We start from the raw sequence: 23390 nt of genomic DNA on the forward strand, positions 1-23390 counted from the left end.
CTATGATCGATTCATTCTCCATTTGCACATTGAACTCCATTGATCCGACGGTGGTGTGTGTGAACATAGTTAGAGGAAGAAGATGAGTGTGTGAGTAATTTGAGCGTGTCAGAATGTGAATGTGAATGTGAAGGGGAGAATATAAAAATGCTCCTAAGGTGTGGCCCATAAGATTCATCGGTGAAATGACTTTCATACCCTTAAAAGTAACAGTCAACCTAACAATTGACTAGCACTCTATGGCAGGGTGTGACAGATTACCCACCTCAGGCTTTCATCCGACATAAACGGAAAAGTACGATTTTATCAGGCAATCTAGATCAAACTATAGGGTAAAAATTTGCACTTTACCCAGACAATCTAGAAAGTACGGTGAAATAAAATCCGCTTAATAGCCTTCCCTCAGTCTCTAGTGAGTGGTGACTATCATCAAATGTGACATGGCGTCCAGCTCAAAAACCGTATTCATCCCAATCCATCCAAGGCTTCCGTGCCAAATCATCTCTCCCTTTTGTCGTATCACACCCTTCTCCGCTAACACAACACGTCTCTCCTTCCTCTCCAATTAATTAATACTCAACAAACTAACAAACAGCCTACTCATTTCACCATTGCTGTTTCTCCCCCAAATCATCTCATCTCCAACAACCTTATAGGTAAGGCAATCGACACTCTCGCAACACACTCTCCAATTAATCAACAATTTACTTCTTTCATTTTGTTCATTTCCTGATTTGATGTATATGTGTACCTACTGTTGTTTTGTGCAGATATGAGTTTCGCTAAAGAGTACGAGTTCTTGACGGAAATCGGTATCCAGCCTCGAAACTCCGGATGTTTTGTAAACGGCGTCTGGAAAGGAAGTGGTTCCGTTGTATCCTCTGTTAATCCTGCTAACAACAAGGTAGTCCAGTTTCTATTCTATATCAATCTTTAGGTTACCTTTTTTTCTTCAATTTATTCTAACTTTTGGATGATCCGATTGAATTTAATAACTAAAATTAGGATTCTTAATTTCTGGTGAGATTTAACAGATTTTTCTATGCTAATTTGTTAATTGCATCACTAGGTCTAATATAGAGCTTATTTTCCGTTTAAACTGAAAAGAGTACAGTGATCTGCAAATATCTAGGGTTTGCTAATTTTACACTAGAATAGATTCTTATTTTGGTAACTTTTTTTTTTTTTTTTTTTTTTGCAATATGAACTGTAGTTGTAGATCACTTGATTGCTTCAGTCAGCTTCGGTTTATTTGAATTGTAACCGGAAATGTACTACCAAGATTCTTATTTCTTAGTGTTGTATTGGTGTTATCAGTTCAAGGTTTGTGTTTGATTGACAAGTTTGGAGAAGTAATTGTTTGCTATCTTGTTAATCCAGCCCATTGCTGAAGTGGTAGAAGCTTCGCCTCAAGATTATGAGGAGGGCATGAAGGCTTGTTTTGAAGCCTCGAAGATTTGGATGCAAGTAAGTGAAAGTTCTCATGAGTACAGTTTCTTGTTGATGTCTTTCTTTGACATTGCCTAATATTACAAGTTGTGATTCTAACGTTGACAAAATTTAGTTTACTGTTATTGTTTTAGAATGGGTATGATAAGAATGATCCATAATCTCTTTATAGAAGCTGTGTAATTGTTATTTTATTTGTTTTTTCTCAGCTTCCTGCACCAAAGCGAGGTGAGATTGTTAGACAGATTGGTGATGCATTGAGAGCCAAGCTTGAGTACCTTGGTCGGCTTTTATCGCTTGAGATGGGAAAGATTCTTCCAGAAGGAATAGGAGAAGTTCAAGTATGTATTTTAGCATTGTTTTAACTTGCATTAGCTTAGATTATCTATATGTGTTCATCTTACAGTCTTATTGATTCAACATCAACCAGTTTTGGAGGCCAATAAGTCATCACATTTTATTAAATGACCAAATGAGTGATGTACATCAGTTCTTTGCATCTATGAAATTGTTCCAAGGATAATTTTTAAATGCATATGAAGCAATCTGTATATATATGAAAAACTAATAGTTTATTATGAACTTGGTTTTAAAAAGGGTGTGGCACTCCGATGCGTTTTGATCCCAAAAGCCGATGTGCGATGCGCGCGCATCACGTATGCGAGGCTTAGTTATTAAACAGATACTAAAAAATTATTTATAGATAGTAATTTTTAATTTAAATTGTCAACTTATAAACACTAAAACATAAGACATTCTCATCATCTTGTTCAGTCGATGGTCTAGTTTGTTCAAATACTCAAACTCATTGCTCTATCAATGGTCAGATTTGTTCAATCAGATTTGGAAAACTCAGACCCATTGCAATCGGTGGTCTTATTTGTTGAAATATCGGTCAACTGCATAATGCGTCGCATCAGACCACATCACACATCAGTCGCATCATGAAATCGCAGTTGATGCGATATCATCAGCGCATCGCGCATTATGCGCTCCCGATGCGCACATTTTAAAACCAAGAATGTATGAATGATAAAATTTTGGCATGCAAACAATAGGATGCAACAGGGTGTGTTACCCTTCTAGGAACCTGCCTATGTGAGATATTTCCATGAACCAATGCATGTTCCACTTTGTATAGCTTCTTTGGGTCACTTTGTGATCTGTTCTCAAATTTTGACTTACAAAAGCTAATTATGAAGCGTTTGTTATTTTTTTAAATGGCAGGAAGTTATTGATATGTGTGACTTTGCTGTTGGGTTAAGCCGGCAATTAAATGGATCAGTCATACCATCTGAACGTGAGACTTTTTCTAGTTCCTTTATTCCTTGCAAATTTTCAGAAACAAAAAAAAATCATCCTTCATTTTTATTCGATGGTAAAGGTGGCAATTTCCTAAAAGCGGGTCAATTTAATATCTTATTCCAATGGGTGAAATTTAAATACTTAGTTAGATATGGAGCGAGTTGAATCGGTCAAATGGAGTGAAAATTAGACAAAGCGTATTTTAATGCAACCTCTTAAATCGATTTGTTAAGATTTTTAGTTCAATTCTTATATAGTAAATTTTCCTGTTTGATAATTCTGGTTGGTTTTGACAGGTCCAAATCATATGATGCTCGAGGTACGTCTAATCATTTTAATGCAACAGATGCTTATGCATTAATTAAACTTGTATATTGTCAACCATATGCAGATGTGGAATCCTCTTGGAGTAGTTGGTGTCATTACAGCCTTCAATTTTCCTTGTGCTGTTCTTGGTGAGCATTATAGCACTTACTAATATCGATGAATAAATTTCAAGCTAAATATAAGTTTAGAGTTAACTTTCGTTTTGCTCCCTATGGTTTGTTCATTTTAACGGTTTTGCTCCAATAGTTTAAAAATAGCCATTTTTCTCCTTGATCTTTCGAGTTTGTCGTCAGTTTGCTCCCTGGCTCTAACTCAGTTAAAACATTCAATTAAAAGTAGGGGTATTTCGGTAGTTTACTCCCCGTCTCTAACTCAATTAAAACGTTTAGTTAAAAGTCGCGGTAGTCGTGGTTGGCAGGTGGTAGTTGCAGGTGGTGGTGCATGGTTGTGGATGGTGGTGGCCGGTAGAAAGAGTGGTTGGAAAGATGAGGGATCAGAAAAGAATTACTTATATACATGTAAATAAACAAGTTATAGGTTTATTTAGGTGAAAAGACTTACATGCCCTTGCTTTTATCTATAAAATTACCAAAATACCCTTCTAGTTAATGGATTTTTTGGATGGAGTTAGAGGTGGGGAGCAAAATGACGATAAGTTACAAAAAGCAGGGAGGAAAATGACTATTTTTAAACTATTGGGGCAAAACCGTTAAAATGACCAAATCACAGGGAGCAAAATGAAAGTTAACTCATAAGTTTATAACAAGACATTTTGATTTAACCTTCTTACTTGTTGACATAAGTAAATAACAAAACATACAGTTTTGACACAACTGAATTTTCCCTTTTATCTTATCATTTATTCAATTGGTGTTGTGTAGGATGGAATGCATGCATTGCTTTAGTCTGCGGAAATTGTGTTGTTTGGTAAGTCTTTACCATAAACTTTCTTTTAGAAACAAATTGAGGCAAAATAATAATTATGACAAAAAATGACATTATTATCATCTAATTGTATCTTCTATGTCCTTAAAAAGAACATTTTTGATTGCAGGAAAGGTGCTCCAACTACACCTTTAATAACAATTGCTATGACCAAATTAGTTGGAGAAGTGCTAGAAAAGAACAATTTACCAGCTGCTATTTTCACCTCGTTTTGTGGGGGTGCGGAAATCGGTCAAGCGATAGCAAAAGATACGCGCATACCTTTGGTTTCCTTCACCGGGAGTTCAAAGGTACCTTATTCACCTATTCTTTATATAATACTTTTGTTAAAAAAGTCCAGAATCATGTGTTTTATGTAATGTATAAATAACAATTCTTATGTGTTTTGAATGTCTATCAGACAATACTAGTAATATGACCCGCAGGTGATGCGCCGAACGCCCATTGCAAACATCGAATGGATTAGTCCAAGCGTTATGTGTTGTGTTAACCATATGAAAAACGTGTGTTTCAACAACGTATTCTTTTTAACTCAATGCAACATATATAAGCATTGGGGTTGGATCAAAACGTAAAGTAAATCGAATTTATACCGTACAATCACAATGTATGTGACCCAACTCATACATAGGAAAAGTACAAAAAAAAGAATAAAACGTGTATAAAGGAAAAACTGACATGTGTAATAAAAAAGGTTTATTAAATTAAATCTTTTGAAAAAGAAAAAAAAACCACAAAATGACAAACGAAAACACATTGGGTAAACATGAGTGTTTTGCAAAGTGAAAGAACCAAAGTTGGGAGGTGTAATATATAATATAATATAATATTAATTTTACGTGTTGCGGCGGGGTCGAAACATAGAGTAACTTTAATTTACACCGTTGAATGAAAATGTGTTATATTTGACCCCACTCGGTTTGGAGCAAAATCTACGTCAAGATGTAGGCTGACCAGAAACGTATATAAAATAAGTACGAAAACGTATTATATTAACCTGATTCGTTTCCAAAAAAAAGTTTGCGTCGAAACGTAGAACAACTTGAATTATACCCACACATACATAAAAATACGGACGTAAAAAATAGTATTTTTAAAGTAAAGGAATAAACTCGAAACTTTAGAAACTCAAGGGGTCAAAATGATATTTTACAAAGTTTTTAGACATAGTGACAAATTAGTTTTTGAAAAAAGAAATCAGCCAACGAAAGTTATTGAAGAAAAATTAAGTTTGTAACTACAAGGGTAAAGTTGGAACATTAGAAACTGAAGGGGTTAGTTTGTAAAACTTGTAAAATGGAGCAGGGGCTAAAAGTGCTAATTTGCAAAATGGAGGGGATAGCAAAGCCCGTGGGGTCCCACCGACTTTGCTATTTAAGAGTATATATGTGTGACTGTGTGAAAGTTGGTGTTTATTTCTCAAAATTACTATTGTTTAACACATGGCACGTGCAGGTAGGTCTCTCCGTTCAACAGACTGTGAGTCAACGGTTTGGTAAATGCCTGCTTGAGTTAAGTGGTAACAATGCTCTCATAGTCATGGATGATGCCGACATTAAACTCGCTGTTCGTTCTGTCTTGTTTGCTGCTGTTGGTACAGCTGGCCAACGCTGCACAACATGTCGTAGACTGGTAAGCTTTATTATCAACATAATTTTTTTTAAATTAATGGCGTTTTAATCCTAATTATGTGTTTGTTTTTTTTTTTTAAATTTCAGCTTGTTCATGAAAAAGTTTACGACTCTGTTGTTGATCAACTGCTGGAAGCATATAAACAAGTCAAAATCGGGGACCCGTTAGAGAAAGGTACATTGCTTGGACCTTTGCACACTCGAGCATCAAGGGAGAACTTTGAGAATGGAATAAAAGTTATTAAATCGCAGGTATGATTATTTAAGTTTGCTCAAAGATAATTTGCATAACGAAATCAGATTTCGTGTTTCGCTTTCACTTGGTTCTGTGTGGTAAGAGAGGAACAATTCCAATCAATATATGTGAAAAAGGGTCATTTCGGGGTATTTTTATACTAGCAGGTAAAATTAAATCTTATTTGGCAACGGGTTGAACCCGTTAGAAGTCGCCCATGGCTTTATGTAAAGATCTGGATCATTTTTTATGGTAATAGGCTGTGTAATCATATTTAATGGACTAAATTACACTACAAAAAAATCCAATATTTTACACTAGAATTTTTTTTTTTTTTTTTTTTTTTTTAAGTCTGTGTTTTTCTTGATAGTTTGCTTCGTTAATTGGCATTTTGCAGGGAGGGAAAATCCTCACAGGTGGTTCAGTTATAGAATCTGAAGGAAACTTTGTACAGCCTACAATAGTTGAAATTTCACCGAGTGCTGATGTTGTGAAAGAAGAACTCTTTGGTCCTGTCCTATATGTCTTGAAATTCAAGGTGAGTTTTGACTTTTGAAGCAAATTCTTGTACAGTATTTCATGAATATACTTACACCGTCATTTGTATGTATATCTATAGATGCATTTAATATAAGAAGTTCTTCATGTCTTGTTGTACAGACTTTTGAAGAAGCTGTTGAAATAAACAACTCGGTGCCTCAAGGATTGTCTAGTTCTGTATTCACACGCTCGCCTGAGGTTATCTTTAAATGGATCGGGTGAGTGACATTTGATACGCAGCTAAGGCTGGCAAATCGTGTCTTAACAGGTTTAACAGGTTTCTGACGGCGCGCACAACATGAGTTTCAAACATGATTATGACTCGTTTAACTACTTTCTACCTCATGTTTATAAAACAGTTTTATGTTTTATGTACAAAGATGAATAAATGATAGATTCTAACATTGTAATTTTAATTATTTTAAAAAATAAAAAAGTCAAAGGGTGTATTTTTCAGTCAAACAGGTCTAATCGTGTCTTAACAACGCAGCAACTAAATTTTTGTATCTAAACTTATGTTTTTTTTTAATGGTAGGCCAAAAGGAAGTGACTGTGGTATTGTTAATGTAAATATACCAACTAATGGTGCTGAAATCGGTGGTGCTTTTGGTGGTGAAAAGGGTACCGGGGGTGGTCGTGAAGCAGGAAGCGACTCTTGGAAACAGTATATGAGACGGTCAACTTGGTATGTTTCACTATATTCTTGATTCCTTATGTGACAAAATGAGTATACAAATCTTTATTTATCTTACAAATAGTAAGTTGGTCACAAAAATAATAACAAGACACGATATTATTTCAACAAAAATCTAAGTTTTTGAACAGGTATGCATATTTTGAGCAAACATGTTTTTATTTTAAAATCTATAATTTTGGTTTACATGTTATATATAAAATATAACATGAATTAATAAATGGATCGAATTTGACACCTATGATTGCATACATATATCATTAAATTATATTTGCATGTTGATTATCAGTACAATAAACTACGGGAGCGAACTACCACTTGCACAAGGGATCAACTTCGGCTAGTTGATTAGTGTCATCTTCGGTACAAGTTGTTTCAAGCATCGCATCGGTGGTGGCTTGGTATTTGCATTTAACTGCTTGTAACCTGCAATACTTTGAAATGATTAAATAAAAGCACTTCACTTTCACTCGTTTGGAGCATATAGTGATGGCTAATTACATAATAATTTCATCCATACATGTGTTTCATATATGGTGCGACTATGATTAAAATTGGATGGTTTAAGTTTGTACAAATGTCGTGGATATGTAGCCATGTAGGTGTGGAATGTATGGTATATGATTATGAAGCGTAAATATTGGAACCACATATCTAATAACATCATATACATACTTTTAAACCCAACAAAACATTCAGGTTCATGGGAAATGAGAATGAGAGGAAGTACACAACAAGACCTTGTTTTTTTTTTTTGAACTTTTTTAATCCTATAATATTTAGTGTTATTATATATGTAATATGTGGTATATGGTTTATAGCAAATTAAAATTACATTCAACCTATCAACATTATTGTTATGATGTGTACATAGAGCGAAAAAAAAAATATTTTAATTGATGTTAATTCACATACAACAACATCAATAACAACCATAGGGCATTGATGTTAATTCACATGTGAATGTTATATTAGAAAATAAAATTTCAATTAATGATTGTTAAGATATAAGTTTAAATGTGAATTAATACTAGTTTACAAATACAATTACATTTGATATTATTAGCCAAGTTCACATGTGAATTTTAACCAAGTTGCAATCATACGTGAATATAAAGTCAGCTCAATTTCAAAGTGAATTGACATATGCGAAGTTATACATCACTACTTTGAAACAAGCAAAATTATATTGTAATTTATAGTTTAATTTCTAACCAGTGGGATTTCCCACCGGATGTGACGGGATCGGTTGGTATTGGTTCGGTTTGTTAAGGTACTAGCACGATACCGACATTCGGTATAACAACTGAAAGAGAAAAAAACAAAACAAAGTCGTGATATACCTAAAAAGGATCGACACGTGTTTTATATTGATCGAAAACCACAATAACGAATAAAGTCTTAGTATGCTCAAAAGGATATCAACACGTGTTTTACATCGATTGAAAATTATAAAACACCGGAATTAGTTCCGATAATACTAGTACCGATGTCGGTACCGGTTAGGTTCATGTAAGACCCAGTTTATATTACCCGATTTAACAACCTAAAAACCATGCATTTAACGCCAAAATGACGACTTAACAAAAACTTTCATCATTTAAACCCAAAACTAAACACAACATACATGTATTGTTGTTACAAACCACATTCAAGACGGTAACTACCATTAGTTTACATAGTTTTTAAAACAAAAGTTCGGATGCGGAAGCGTTCTAAAAATGTGTGTGTTCGGTTCGACTCGCTTGCTTGATCTTCATCCTTTACTTGGGTACCTGAGAACTAACATTTTAAACAAGCATTAGTACTATCACTCTTGGAAATTTACGTATTCGAATCAGGTCCGAACACTGGTTCGAGAAAATGATCAAAACAAATTTTATCAAACAGGGCTCCACCGTAATTTACGGTGTCACCGTAAATTACGGTGGCTTCTGGACATTTAGGGCCTACCGTAACTCAGTAGGAATCCACCGTAAAAGAATTGCAGGCCACCGTAAATTACGGTACTACCGTAATTTACGGTAGACCCTGCACAACACTCCCTTGTTTAAAATGCAGTTTTCTTGCTGATTCATTATGAGTCGAAACAGCATAATTTCGCATAAATCGCTAAGCGGCTGGGCTAATACTTCATACTTGTGTTTTGTTTATAACATTACTCAACTATTTCTTAATCGAGCTTGTTTACGGGAACTAACTTACACGCTAAATTACAAGACTTCTAGTTAATTGTTTGTTCTATTATCATGCATCCAATTCAAACCTTAACTCCTATAATAAGAACAAGGCTTTTAAATTTGTCTATGGTGTTCGCTACACGGCCTACACCTCATGTAATATTCGCACAATATAATAAAGTCATGCTTCGTGTTTATTACCAAAACTTGTTTGACCCGTTTAGGTGCTGAGATTAAACACCTTACGGATGCTCAATTTCATGTTTATAACTTGTTTAAGGCAATAGCCAAATTCATGACATAATGGAAATTCTTGGTCATCATGCTTTCTTTCCTTTTAAGCAACGCATAAAGCTAATAATATATATAATGTAATGAAACGATAAATTTCATACCTTTAGAGCGCGCCTTTTACTCGTGAATCCCCTCCGGCTTGCCCGCTAGAGGAACCGGACTCTTTGCCTAGAAAATTCAGTTTTTAACATGTTTAGAATCATTTTCATGACCATTTTCACATCAATTATGGACCATTATCAAATCTGCGTTTTTATCCAAATTTCACATTTAATCCTCACTTAGGCATTTCAACAAACACCTAGTGGGTCAGATTTTTCTACATTCAAAAACAAGTTCGTGACTTGCGATTCAACATCTAATTTCACTATAATAGTAATTTTTTTTGCATGCATCTTGACATCATCTTTTCAGAACTTATTTCCAAATTTTCAGATTATGCAAAACAAGAGTTATAATTTCAGCATTAAACAAGCTTCTTAAAGTTCTCTAATTGCCTACAATGGTGATTATGTAACCCTACAAGTATCATACAAGGTTATGTCAAGAAATCATCTAGGGTTTGATCCTAAACCTCATACTCCTTCTAATTTCAGCCATGCATCAACAATCAAGCTGAATTTCTCATGTTTCACAATTAACCTAGAATTTGTGATGTAACAAAATTACTGAATTTCACATACCTTTTGATCCTTACAACGAGGTGTTTACTAATATGTGATTAGAGCTCGATTTGGAACTGATTTGGGGCTTCAATTGAAGGGATTTTGCTTGAGTTAGGGTTTGGAAATGGGGATGTCGCCCCCTGCTTGTTTCTTGATCGACCAGACTCCCAATTTGGGAGGTTTGGTTTATTTTGTTACTATTAGTAACATAACTTTGAGTTTTGACAAGTTTAGTCCCTTTAACTATGATTTTCTCTAGTTTTAATTATTTTAACCATAACATGCATTAATTCAAGACTTTGAATTTAACTAGGTTAAATTCCTAGTTGGTAAACTCTTGTTTATCTACTCTTTGAACTTTATAATACACGGGTTTATGTCTTTGGGGTGTTACAAGTCCACCCCCCTTAAAAGGGTTTCGTCCCCGAAACCGAATTACGTACCAAATAATGTAGGGTAGAGACGTCGCATTTCCTCTTCGGATTCCCAAGTAGTGCCTGACCCTTTTCTGTGCTCCCATTTGACCTTGACTTGGGTTATCATTTTGTTCCTCAAACTTTTCTCCTTACGATCTAAAATCGCAATTGGTTTTACTGCATAGTTGAGGCTGTTATCCACTTCGATATCGTCGTAGTGGATATGAGCAGTTTCGTCGGCCAAACATTTTCGAAGATGTGATACGTGGAATGTGCTATGAATTCCACTCAACTCTTCGGGTAATTTAAGTCGATAAGCCACTTTACCAACCCGTTCAACGATTCTAAATGGCCCAATAAATCTTGGGCTTAACTTTCCTCTTTTTCTGAATCTAATAATACCCTTCCATGGGGAGACTTTTAGCATGACCATATCGCCAACCTGAAATTTAATCGGCCTATTCCTTTTATCCGCATATGCCTTTTGCCGGTCTTGAGCCGCTTTCAAGTGTGCCCGAACTATGTTGATTTTCGCATTTGTAGTTCGGATTATATCGGCAGGTGCTAGCCCCCGCGGACCCACTTCTCCCCAACATACCGGAGTCCGACACTTTCTGCCATATAATAGCTCATACGGGGCCATTTTAATGCTCGCGTGATAGCTATTGTTATATGCGAATTCGACCAAGGGTAAATGGACATCCCAACTACCCCCAAAATCAATAATGCAAGCTCGCAGCATATCACCCAATGTTTGTATTGTTCTTTCGCTCTGCCCATCCGTTTGTGGATGATAAGCAGTGCTAAGGAACAATTTAGTTCCCATCTGTTCTTGGAATTCACGCCAGAATTTCGAAGTAAACCGGGTATCTCTGTCTGACACAATGGATATCAGTACCCCATGCCTTGCTATGATTTCATTGGTGTAAACCTCCGACATTTTCTCAGATGTATAAGTCTCACGAATGGGAATAAAGTGAGCGCTTTTAGTTAACCTATCCACGACTACCCAAATAGCATCAAAACCACGACTTGTTTTAGGCAGTTTGGTCAATAGGTCCATCGTGATTTGCTCCCATTTCCAAACCGGAATTTCTAACGGTTGGAGTTTACCATACGGCTTTTGGTGTTCCGCCTTGACTTGTAGGCATGTCAAACACTTTTCCACGTATTTCACAGTGTCCCGCTTCATTCCGGGCCACCAATAGTTTTGCTTTAAGTCATGATACATTTTGGTCGCTCCCGGGTGAATAGAATAACGGGATTTATGAGCTTCATCAAGTAGAAGCTTCTTAACCCCACATGTGTTAGGAACCCAGATTCTATTAAAACGAGTTTTTAGGCCGTGACTGCCCACTTCAAGGTCTTTAACTTGACCGATAATTCTTTCCTTTTTCCAGTTCTCCGCCTTTACAGCTTCATCCTGTGCTTCTCGAATTCGTTCTAGTAAACTTGAAGTCACAACCAGTTGCATTGATCGTACCCGTATCGGGGTATAATCTGTTTTGCGGCTCAGCGCATCGGCCACTACATTGGCCTTACCGGGGTGGTAATGTATTTCGCAATCGAAGTCTTTGACGGTTTCCAACCACCGTCTTTGCCGCATGTTTAATTCCTTCTGGTCGAAGAAATATTTCAAACTTTTATGGTCGGTAAAGATTGTAAACTTTACTCCGTACAAGTAATGTCTCCATATCTTTAAGGCAAACACCACCGCCGCTAATTCTAAGTCGTGAACCGGATATTTATTTTCATGTATCTTCAATTGCCTAGAGGCATAGGCGATGACCTTGCCTCGTTGCATTAATACACACCCGAGCCCCAATTGAGAAGCGTCCGAGTAAACCACCATGTCTTCAGTCCCTTCCGGTAAGGTCAGTACCGGAGCGTGGGTCAACTTTTCCTTGAGTGTTTGGAAAGCTTCCTCTTGCTTAATGCCCCACACGAACTTTTCCTCCTTACGAGTTAATTTGGTCAATGGTAATTTTGGAGAAATCCTGTATGAATCTCCGATAATATCCCGCAAGCCCTAAAAAGCTTCGGATTTCCGAGGGATTTCTTGGAGGGCTCCATTTCGACACAGCTTCTATCTTTGACGGATCTACTAGTACTCCATCAGCACTAATGAGATGCCCAAGAAACTGTACTTCCCGTAACCAGAAAGCACACTTCGTGAATTTTGCATACAGCTTCTCTCGTCTGAGTGTGTCTAATATTTCCCACAAATGACACACGTGCTCGGCTTCACTCCTTGAATATACCAAAATGTCGTCGATAAATACAATTACCGACTTATCTAGCATGGGTTTGCAAACCCGGTTCATGAGGTCCATGAAAGCCGCGGGCGCATTGGTCAATCCGAAAGGCATTACGAGGAATTCATAATGCCCGTACCTCGTACGGAAAGCCGTCTTGGGTACGTCCTCCTCCTTGACTTTCAATTGGTGATAACCGGATCGGAGATCAATTTTGGAAAACCAACTTGCTCCTTGTAGTTGGTCAAATAAATCATCAATTCTTGGGAGCGGGTATCGATTCTTCACCGTGAGTTTGTTTAACTCTCGGTAATCGATACACATGCGCATACTGCCGTCCTTCTTCTTCACGAATAAGACTGGTGCGCCCCACGGAGACACACTCGGTCGGATAAACCCCTTGTCAAGAAATTCCTGAATTTGAGACATCAATTCTTGTAACTCCGACGGTGCAAGCCGGTATGGCGCCTTGGCCACGGGTTTTGCGCCCGGAATCAATTCGATTCCGAACTCTACCTCCCGTTCTGGCGGTATCCCCGGTAGTTCTTCCGGGAACACGTCTTCATAATCTCGCACGACTGGTACATCCCCAATTTTGAGGAGTTCTTTTTCCGTTTCGCTTGCATATACCATAAAGGCCTTGCATCCATGTTTCATGAGCTTATGAGCTTCTAGCATTGTGCATATCGCTGGTTTACCTCCTTTTTCTCCATATATCGTAACTTGTTTTCCGCTAGGAGACGTTAGCTTTATTTCCTTTCGGAAACAAACCACCTTTGCGTGGTAACGGGATAGCCAATCCATCCCCACTACCACTTGAAATTCTCCCATCGACATCGGGATCAAGTCTATTGTGTATTCCTCGTCATCAATATTCATCGTGCAGTTTTCACATACATCACAGACAATAAAGCTTTTATTATTACCTATCTCTACCTCTAAAGGCATAGGTAATTTTGTTAGAACAAATGAAGGGTGTCGAATAAACCCATATGAAACAAAGGATTTATTCGCACCAGTATCAAATAACACACGTGCGGGAATTGAATTTATAGTGAATGTACCTGAGACCACGTCAGGTTCGACCTTTGCTTCAGCAGCGGTCAATTGAAAGGATCTTGCTTTGGCTTTTGTGGCTTCACCTTTTGAGTCTTGCCCTTCTTTCTTTCCTGCCAATTCTGGGCACTCCGATCTTTTGTGACCCGTTCGGTAACAGTTGTAACAAACGGTCACTTTTTCCGGGCATGATATAGCCATATGTCCCGTTTTTCGACATATAGGACAAGGCTTGTCTTTGAAGCGACATTCACCCTTATGATTCTTGCCGCAGATTTTGCAACTTGGTGTACCGCCCTTTGCATCTGATTTCTTCGTCGTTTCACTCGTTCTTGCTTTCTTGGTAGGGCTTGGATTTATGTCCTGTGCCCTTCGTTCACCCCGCTCTATACTCTTTTTCAACTCAATCTCCCTTTCCCGAGCGGCATTGACAATCTCGGTAAGGGTCTCATACTTTGAAGGGGTTATGAACTCCCTATATTCTGCGCTTAGCATATTATGGTAGTAATAAACTTTTTGCTCTTCGTTCGTTATCAGATCGTCACAGAACTTCATTTTGTCCATAAACATCCCCGTGATCTTGTCTATGGATTCACCCTTGTGTCTGAGTTGCATGAACTCTTCCTTGATCTTGTTTATAACCGCTTTGGGGCTATGGTGTTTAAGAAACGGCGTCTTAAACTCCTCCCACGTCATGGCCTTGGCCGCTTCGTTTCCAATCTCCTTCTTTTTATTATCCCACCAGTCTTTCGCTTGACCTCTTAACTGACCCGTACCATAAGCTACGTAGTCGTTCTCATCACAATGGGTTCTCTCGAATACTCCCTCGATATCGCCTATCCATCGCTGACACACGATTGGATCAACCTCCCCATTATATATAGGTGGTTTACAAGCTATGAATTCCTTGTATGAACAAGGTTTTCGTTCCCCAGATTTTTCCTTTGCTAGATTTGAATTATCTTCTAGCTTCTTGATTCTCTCTTCTACCACTGATAAAACCGTATTTTGGATTTTATCAATGAAGTTCGACAAACTGTTTTCGATCGCCTTTCCAACCTCTTCGGCAATCACTATTCTCATTTGTTCGGTGACTCTTGGCACCGCATCACCATCACCTCCGCTTGCCATCTTTGATACTGAAATGTTTACATACATTGTTAAACATTTCATTTGTAATACATGTTTTACTTGTTTTGATTTGATCAAGTTCGTAACTTGACTCAATCATTCTTGTTTCATGCCTTTCTTGTGTTTGAGTGTGCTTACACACTCTTGATTCTATTATTCTTGTTTCATGCTTTTCTTGTGTTTGAGTGTGCTTACACACTCTTGATTCTATTATTCTTGTTTCATGCTTTTCTTGTGTTTGAGTGTGTTTACACACTCTTTTCCATGCATATTTGTTCGTGAATTATTTCTATACTCCTTAAATTTTACTTAAGCAATTACTCTTACCGGATGTTGATCAAGCTTGAACCGAACACTTATTGGCAACCTTAAGCTCTGATTACCAACTTGTAAGACCCAGTTTATATTACCCGATTTAACAACCTAAAAACCATGCATTTAACGCCAAAATGACGACTTAACAAAAACTTTCATCATTTAAACCCAAAACTAAACACAACATACATGTATTGTTGTTACAAACCACATTCAAGACGGTAACTACCATTAGTTTACATAGTTTTTAAAACAAAAGTTCGGATGCGGAAGCGTTCTAAAAATGTGTGTGTTCGGTTCGACTCGCTTGCTTGATCTTCATCCTTTACTTGGGTACCTGAGAACTAACATTTTAAACAAGCATTAGTACTATCACTCTTGGAAATTTACGTATTCGAATCAGGTCCGAACACTGGTTCGAGAAAATGATCAAAACAAATTTTATCAAACAGGGCTCCACCGTAATTTACGGTGTCACCGTAAATTACGGTGGCTTCTGGACATTTAGGGCCTACCGTAACTCAGTAGGAATCCACCGTAAAAGAATTGCAGGCCACCGTAAATTACGGTACTACCGTAATTTACGGTAGACCCTGCACAACACTCCCTTGTTTAAAATGCAGTTTTCTTGCTGATTCATTATGAGTCGAAACAGCATAATTTCGCATAAATCGCTAAGCGGCTGGGCTAATACTTCATACTTGTGTTTTGTTTATAACATTACTCAACTATTTCTTAATCGAGCTTGTTTACGGGAACTAACTTACACGCTAAAATACAAGACTTCTAGTTAATTGTTTGTTCTATTATCATGCATCCAATTCAAACCTTAACTCCTATAATAAGAACAAGGCTTTTAAATTTGTCTATGGTGTTCGCTACACGGCCTACACCTCATGTAATATTCGCACAATATAATAAAGTCATGCTTCGTGTTTATTACCAAAACTTGTTTGACCCGTTTAGGTGCTGAGATTAAACACCTTACGGATGCTCAATTTCATGTTTATAACTTGTTTAAGGCAATAGCCAAATTCATGACATAATGGAAATTCTTGGTCATCATGCTTTCTTTCCTTTTAAGCAACGCATAAAGCTAATAATATATATAATGTAATGAAACGATAAATTTCATACCTTTAGAGCGCGCCTTTTCCTCGTGAATCCCCTCCGGCTTGCCCGCTAGAGGAACCGGACTCTTTGCCTAGAAAATTCAGTTTTTAACATGTTTAGAATCATTTTCATGACCATTTTCACATCAATTATGGACCATTATCAAATCTGCGTTTTTATCCAAATTTCACATTTAATCCTCACTTAGGCATTTCAACAAACACCTAGTGGGTCAGATTTTTCTACATTCAAAAACAAGTTCGTGACTTGCGATTCAACATCTAATTTCACTATAATAGTAATTTTTTTTGCATGCATCTTGACATCATCTTTTCAGAACTTATTTCCAAATTTTCAGATTATGCAAAACAAGAGTTATAATTTCAGCATTAAACAAGCTTCTTAAAGTTCTCTAATCGCCTACAATGGTGATTATGTAACCCTACAAGTATCATACAAGGTTATGTCAAGAAATCATCTAGGGTTTGATCCTAAACCTCATACTCCTTCTAATTTCAGCCATGCATCAACAATCAAGCTGATTTTCTCATGTTTCACAATTAACCTAGAATTTGTGATGTAACAAAATTACTGAATTTCACATACCTTTTGATCCTTACAACGAGGTGTTTACTAATATGTGATTAGAGCTCGATTTGGAACTGATTTGGGGCTTCAATTGAAGGGATTTTGCTTGAGTTAGGGTTTGGAAATGGGGATGTCACCCCCCTGCTTGTTTCTTGATCGACCAGACTCCCAATTTGGGAGGTTTGGTTTATTTTGTTACTATTAGTAACATAACTTTGAGTTTTGACAAGTTTAGTCCCTTTAACTACGATTTTCTCTAGTTTTAATTATTTTAACCATAACATGCATTAATTCAAGACTTTGAATTTAACTAGGTTAAATTCCTAGTTGGTAAACTCTTGTTTATCTATTCTTTGAACTTTATAATACACGGGTTTATGTCTTTGGGGTGTTACAGTTCATCACGAAACCGGCACGGTACTAACACTCGCTAGCTTACAGTGCCTCAAAAATAGTGTACTTTGAATAAAACTTTGGTTTCAACAAAGTTTATAACGGAATGTCAAAAAAGTTAAACACATCTATGTATTTAGACTTTTTTAATTGTTATAGTACGAAGTTGTTAGAGAAAAACTAATTAAAAGAAAATTATATGGGTTGAAGGCATAGATTATTCAAAATATAAGGTGTGAAAGTGAAACATAAAATAAAAGTATTAAAAACCAATTACCGTTCACAAACTATGTAGTGCTTTGCGGCGGAATTTCGGTCGGCATAAGCTCAATTCGGTACAGTACCGACATTCGCTATAGCTTACAATAGCTAAAAAAAATACTCTTTTGCGAATACAACTTTGTTTTCAGCGAATTATGTACTGCCACATTGAGAAAACATAAAACCGAATACCGATACCGATATTGTTTAGACAGTATCAGTTTCCTACTTCATGGAAAAGTAAAAACCAACTATATTTGACCCATCTGAGTAACACGTTTATCATATCGTAGATAAATTAAGAGCATTGTAAAAGTACATTCAGAATTTATACAAAACATTATCTATTTATATACACTGTAGATAAATTAAGAGCATTGTAAAAGTACATTCAGAATTTATACAAAACATTATCTATTTATATACACTCTAATTTACAACAATTCGGTGCAATGAAGTTGGTACATTCTGCTTAAAATGTTGTACTACCTTTTCTAACCTTTTATTGTTATCCACACACATCCTTTTCTACCTGCAACAGGGAAGAGAGACTTGAAGAGGGAGAGACCATAAAGTAGATGGAGCCCCGCAACGGTGGTTCTAGGCGGCGTCGCGGCAGCAACATCGCCGCGGTGGTGAAGATAACAGGGGACACAACCCTGATTCCGGCGAACCTAGGGTTCTCTATCATCATCGTGAGTCACTACACCATTCCCACACACAATTCCGTCAAACAAAGTTCACCACCAGGCACCAGTCACCACCATCATCATCATGAGTTACTACGCCGAACCTTAAAACGGCAGTCGGCGCTCCTTCCCCTCAAGGCCAGTTACCCTTCAATCCAGATCTTCTTTATGACGGATGTTATTTCAAAATTAGGGTTTTTATCTATGTTTTTCTATTCTTGCAGGTGGGTTCGGTTTAGTATATGGCGATGATCGGATAGACTAATATGGTTGCCAGAAAAAAATTGATCGGCTAGGGTTCCGACAGAAACAGATTCTGGACAAGGCTACGGTTCCGACAAAGATCCGGTAAGTTCATTTTGTTTAAGATTATAGTTCATGTACTTTCCCTTACGGTTCGTCTTGATAACATTTTGCTCTGTATACAACAATGATAATGGTGTAAAGTTATTGCTGAATTCGTTGTGTATTCTGCATTAGGTTTGATTAAGGTTATTGCTGAATTCGTTGTTGTATGATAACATACTTAACTGATTTCGAAGAGTCTGTAGGGATTAAAATATGTCCAGGAGTATGATTTGTGTAATAATGTTGGTATCGACCGTATAACTAGAGTTTAAATGTTAAGGTCGGCTCTGATTCGGTGGGTTCAGAGTTCTTCAGTTTTGCCGATTTGCTGTATGATTTGTTCGTAAGATTGAATCATCATTAAGTTTGCTGAGGTTGTGCGTTTCAGTTTCCTCCTAATTTCAGTTTGTTACTCAGCAAATTACTTCGATTATGTAACGCTAGGTCACTAGAGAATCGAAAATCGGTTCCTATTATTATGAATTTTATTTTTTGCATTGGATCGTTGTGTATTTTGCATTAGGTTTTATTAAAGCTGTTGCTGAATCATTGATGTATAATAACATAGTAATCTGATCTTACAGAGTCGATAGGTAACTAGGTATTGATTCTTTGGGGAAAATATCTTCGAGAATATGATGTATTTAATAATGTTGGTAGTGATCATAATACTAGGTTTGTCAAGCGTGCTGGCTCAAACTTTGTGGTGTTTGAGTTGTAAGCTTCCAAAAGAAGCTTTATATTCCAGAAGAGAGGGTTTAAACCTGTACGTCTCACCTCACCCACACTTATGCACATGAGAGAGAGCCATCCCTCCGCCTCACACCTCTGTCGGCGCCACCATTACCGCCACCGCCACCGCTGCCATATCTCCGGCATCAACGATACTTAGTAAGTGATGAAGGTTCCGTAGACGATTAACGAGAGTCACGATAGAGGGTTTTAAGGGAGAGTAGGTCGATGGCTTAGGATGGTTGAATTGTCACATCAGACGACAATCTGAGAACGCATGTGTGCTTAAATGACTGATGGCGGTGGATATGGTTCAACAGATCGGCGTTGCTAGGGTTCCGTCGAGATTTTAGCAAGATTCTGGTGACCCGGTTCAGGTATGTGTGCTTTATTTTCAGTTAGATCTGCTTAGTACGAGTCTTGATTTGGGATGTTGTTTGTTAATAGATTATGAATCTATATTTTATTTAGGCTGTTGTTTGTTGCAACTGCATATGTTTTTTATTTATGTACTTATTTATCAAGACAATGGGGAACTGATACTTTTTATACAACAAATGGTCATGTGTAAATGATGTAGGATTGTACTTTAAGCGTACTTCTAATATTTTGATAGAAACTTAACGGGCCAGCCCGGTTTATTGTGTTTGTATCCAAAACCATGTTCGAGGCAACGCACATATAGAATTACTACTCTTTGTATACAAAAGATAGGATGGTATAAGTTTTGGTGTAGAGGAAAGGAGTGACTGGGATATCTTAGGTTATATATTTGCAATTGTTGTTTCATCAAATTCAATGTTTTTTGTATTGTAGGGAAGGTATAATTTTTTTTTTGGTTTTCATGGTAGGGTTATGGTTTAGTCCACTGGCGTAGCCAGGATTTTCTTCCTACGGGTTCAGAAATTTTCGAGGGAAGAACGATCGATTGTCTATCACTAAATATCGACTTTTTCTACGGGTTCGATGTCAAAATACATGTATATATAACACTATTTTTTTTTTGGTACGGGTTGCAGCCGAACCCATACATCTCTATATACCTACACCCCTGTTTTAGTCATGTATGGTAACATCTTTGTTGCAGCCTTTTTCTACAATGGTTGTTGCTACAACTGAAGGTGGATGTATCAGGTATGCTACTTTTATTTGTTTTTTTTCTAATACTTGAATAGCTTTTTATTTTTGAAATAGCTTGTATGCAAGCTCTATTACAATTACTATATTGAAGTCTACACCGTTTGCTTTTTATTGCTAGAAGTGGGAAAGTTAGCTTTAGAAATTATAGGTGTCATGTTCCAACTTTTTTAGGTAGGTTGGAAATCTCATTTGTTAACTGTACTTTTTGAGAGATATCCGAACCATGTTCCATTGTAACAACACTTTTGGAACTGGAAGATGATTTACTAGTAGCAAGTGAAATTTATAATCAAGCAGCACTAGAACCTCACATAAACAAGCAGGGTTACGTTTCCCAATCTGATGTGCCATTACGTTGTCGGGTAATGCCTCATCCTTGTATGAAGAACCCTTGCATTAAGGATGCTGCAGAAAATGATGTGGACCCATTTGGAGACCACAAATCATAATGTGAAGATGAATACCTTTTGACTTGTTTATTTTGTTGGGTACATGATTTATATTTTCAAAAGAAGAGCCCACAACTGAAATATCACAAAAAGTTAACTAACTTTAACAGAAAACTTACACATGTGGTTGATATGTGTACTTTTACTGAACACGGTTGAGGTGTGGAAGTCTATTTTTTTTCATGGCCCTCAAGTATGGTTTACTATCAACAGTTTTTTTCCTGTTGCACTCGGATTTGTTGCAAAGGCTTGCTGATCTCCTTCAAGAGATTAGAGAGTCGGATCGTATAATTAAAAACCAACTCAATGAGCTGACTGTATAATTAAAAACCAACTCAATGAGCTGAGTGAACTGGTTAGTAGCATCTGCCAAAAAGAAGTTAAAGTAGACGTGCTTATTAGCATTCGCCAAAAAGAAGTTAAAGTAGACGTGCTTATAGCGCGCTTTTCTAGGGCAAACGATGTTAACGAAAAAAGTTATATGTCGTTAGTAGGTTAAATAGTTGGTTGTTAATTTTGGTCATCAAATGTAAACAATCAACAATTGTACATATCGCAATCTAAGTTTGTAAATAAAATGGCCAAAAGTTTGACAACATATGCTAAAGCCCCCGTCGCATCGCGGCGGGACACGCATCTAGTATATACTAATTTATAACATTTGAATGAATGAATAGTGTTTTTTGTTTTTTGTATTAGTTTTTTTTTTTCATAGTAAAATGAATTTCTATTTTTGCTATAAAATTTTGATTTTTTATAATTATGCCACATAAGTTAAGTGGTATTATTTTATGTTAGTTTTGTTTTACATTTTTCTCTAATTTGTTTGTCGTTCGGTTGATACTTAGCACGGTATTTGGTGGTCACATTTGGTCTCTCACGTTTTCTTATACCCCTAATTTTCTAATACGTGTTGGTATAACTTCAACTCTGTCTACGTTTTACGTCACATGAATCACTTGGTGTTAGAAATTCGTGTTTTTATTTACGTTTTTCCCGGTTTTGGTCGTTGTTCGGTTGGTACTTAGCATTGTTTTACGCCTCTTGCAACGTTGGTGGCACAATCTTACGCCAATCACTGCAACGCGGAGGCCTAAGACTAGTTATTTATATTACTAAAATAAAGAAAAAAACTAAACAACATTACGTTATATAAAAAAAGTTAAATCAAGACAACTTTAATAACATGCACATTTATCCTTTAGTTATAGTTACTTATATGTTACCATTTAACAACGTAAAGTATATACCAATAAAAAGTTATATTACTTTTGAAGTGTAAAATTTTTAATATGTAGTTATATAATATTATTTAAATAGAATGCACACCTTTTATAAACCATATAACATGTAAATAAATAATTACTTAAGGAATAGTATTAAAAACAAAATAACGAATTTTTGTAAATAAACTTAAAGATAATAACTTTAAGAGAAATTGAGACGGTTGCTAAAGCCAAGCAACAACGGTAACAAATCTGCTTATGATTCTGTTTGCCCATCTATGGGCCACATAGAATAAAAAATGGTGGGCACTAACATGCCTATAACCATGTCTATTTGCCCATAGTTCAACTGAACGATTCACATTGTTCGACCAAACACGGCCAGCAATGACGCAAACTCCCCCACATTGTTCGACCAAACATGGCCAACGATACAAGGGAACGAGGTAACCGCAAAGGACGTGCGGTTACTTGAGAGCTAAACTGGAAGAAAACGAACACCCCACAAAGTAGGGATCATCATTACATGTCCAGTTGATAAACATAAAGCGCCAGCATGGCACCTAAAGCATTGCATCCGCAACCGCAAAGGTTACACCTAGAGTTGCGGACACTGGCATCTTCAGTCACCGTCTCAAAGGTTGGTTCGGCACACCAACAGGTGGCAATCAAACCTGATGACATCAGAAAAAGGTAGACCACGCTACCGGATCAAAATTCTCGGCTGAGAATTCCGCATCAGACGGAAAATACTCACCGGTACGAAATAGACGTCACACGACTCTACCAGATCCCCAACTTGATTTACTTGAAGCAGGAGCCACCGGTCTGGCCTAGAATCTTCTCCGCTCCAACTTCCACAGTACCAACTCGACCTCATAGTCCAGTATTCCTCCCACATGCAACTTGCAAGAGGAAACAACACTAGACTGCAGGGACTTGAAGGGGTATGGTCCCAGATCTCGCACCAACATGGTCGCGAGTGACCATTACCCTTATCAAAAATCCCCACC

At 37.0% G+C, this 23390-nt stretch overlaps 1 protein-coding gene and 3 long non-coding RNA genes across 8 annotated transcripts; 2 read left to right on the plus strand and 2 right to left on the minus strand.

The window, feature by feature from the left end:
• Positions 1-454: 454 nt before the first annotated feature.
• LOC110886479 (aldehyde dehydrogenase family 7 member B4) lies at positions 455-7645 on the plus strand. 2 transcript variants are annotated; one of them, XM_022134288.2, is made up of 15 exons: positions 455-661; positions 771-904; positions 1381-1467; positions 1659-1790; positions 2677-2749; positions 3051-3073; positions 3146-3209; positions 3963-4008; positions 4136-4316; positions 5482-5658; positions 5745-5909; positions 6290-6430; positions 6553-6650; positions 6968-7117; positions 7416-7645. In XM_022134288.2, exons 2-15 carry the CDS (start codon positions 773-775, stop codon positions 7468-7470), a joined length of 1524 nt encoding a protein of 507 aa, XP_021989980.1. In that variant the 5' UTR covers positions 455-661; positions 771-772; the 3' UTR covers positions 7471-7645. The 2 variants fall into 2 exon arrangements, with proteins under 2 accessions (XP_021989980.1, XP_021989979.1); XM_022134287.2 differs by having other exon boundaries at positions 455-656.
• A 1041-nt stretch (positions 7646-8686) lies between these two features.
• LOC110883420 lies at positions 8687-10441 on the minus strand. Its single transcript, XR_002560458.2, has 3 exons — positions 10284-10441; positions 9702-9768; positions 8687-8908 (listed from the first exon to the last, which is right to left on the minus strand). It is a non-coding gene; the product is annotated as an uncharacterized LOC110883420 (long non-coding RNA).
• Positions 10442-15560: 5119 nt separating this feature from the next.
• On the minus strand, positions 15561-17309 carry LOC110883419. The gene is made up of 3 exons (XR_002560457.2): positions 17158-17309; positions 16576-16642; positions 15561-15782 (listed from the first exon to the last, which is right to left on the minus strand). It is a non-coding gene; the product is annotated as an uncharacterized LOC110883419 (long non-coding RNA).
• A 1397-nt stretch (positions 17310-18706) lies between these two features.
• On the plus strand, positions 18707-22316 carry LOC110886478. Of its 4 annotated transcripts, XR_004869919.1 has the most exons (5): positions 18707-18830; positions 19506-19939; positions 20414-20542; positions 20650-20696; positions 21365-22316. It is a non-coding gene; the product is annotated as an uncharacterized LOC110886478 (long non-coding RNA). The 4 variants fall into 4 exon arrangements; XR_002562833.2 differs by lacking the exon at positions 21365-22316 and having other exon boundaries at positions 20650-21334; XR_002562832.2 differs by lacking the exon at positions 21365-22316 and having other exon boundaries at positions 20414-21334.
• Positions 22317-23390: the final 1074 nt, after the last annotated feature.

Source organism: Helianthus annuus, chromosome 10 (assembly GCF_002127325.2).
Source record: "Helianthus annuus cultivar XRQ/B chromosome 10, HanXRQr2.0-SUNRISE, whole genome shotgun sequence".
Classification (NCBI taxonomy): Eukaryota; Viridiplantae; Streptophyta; class Magnoliopsida; order Asterales; family Asteraceae; genus Helianthus; species Helianthus annuus.

Coding starts and splice junctions, on each gene's coding strand:
- LOC110886479 (XM_022134288.2), top strand. CDS start 773: ATGAGTTTCGCTAAAGAGTACGAGTTCTTGACGGAAATCGGTATCCAG. Junction 4,317..5,481: donor CCTTCACCGGGAGTTCAAAG/GTACCTTATTCA, acceptor TGGCACGTGCAG/GTAGGTCTCTCCGTTCAACA. Junction 5,910..6,289: donor TAAAAGTTATTAAATCGCAG/GTATGATTATTT, acceptor GGCATTTTGCAG/GGAGGGAAAATCCTCACAGG.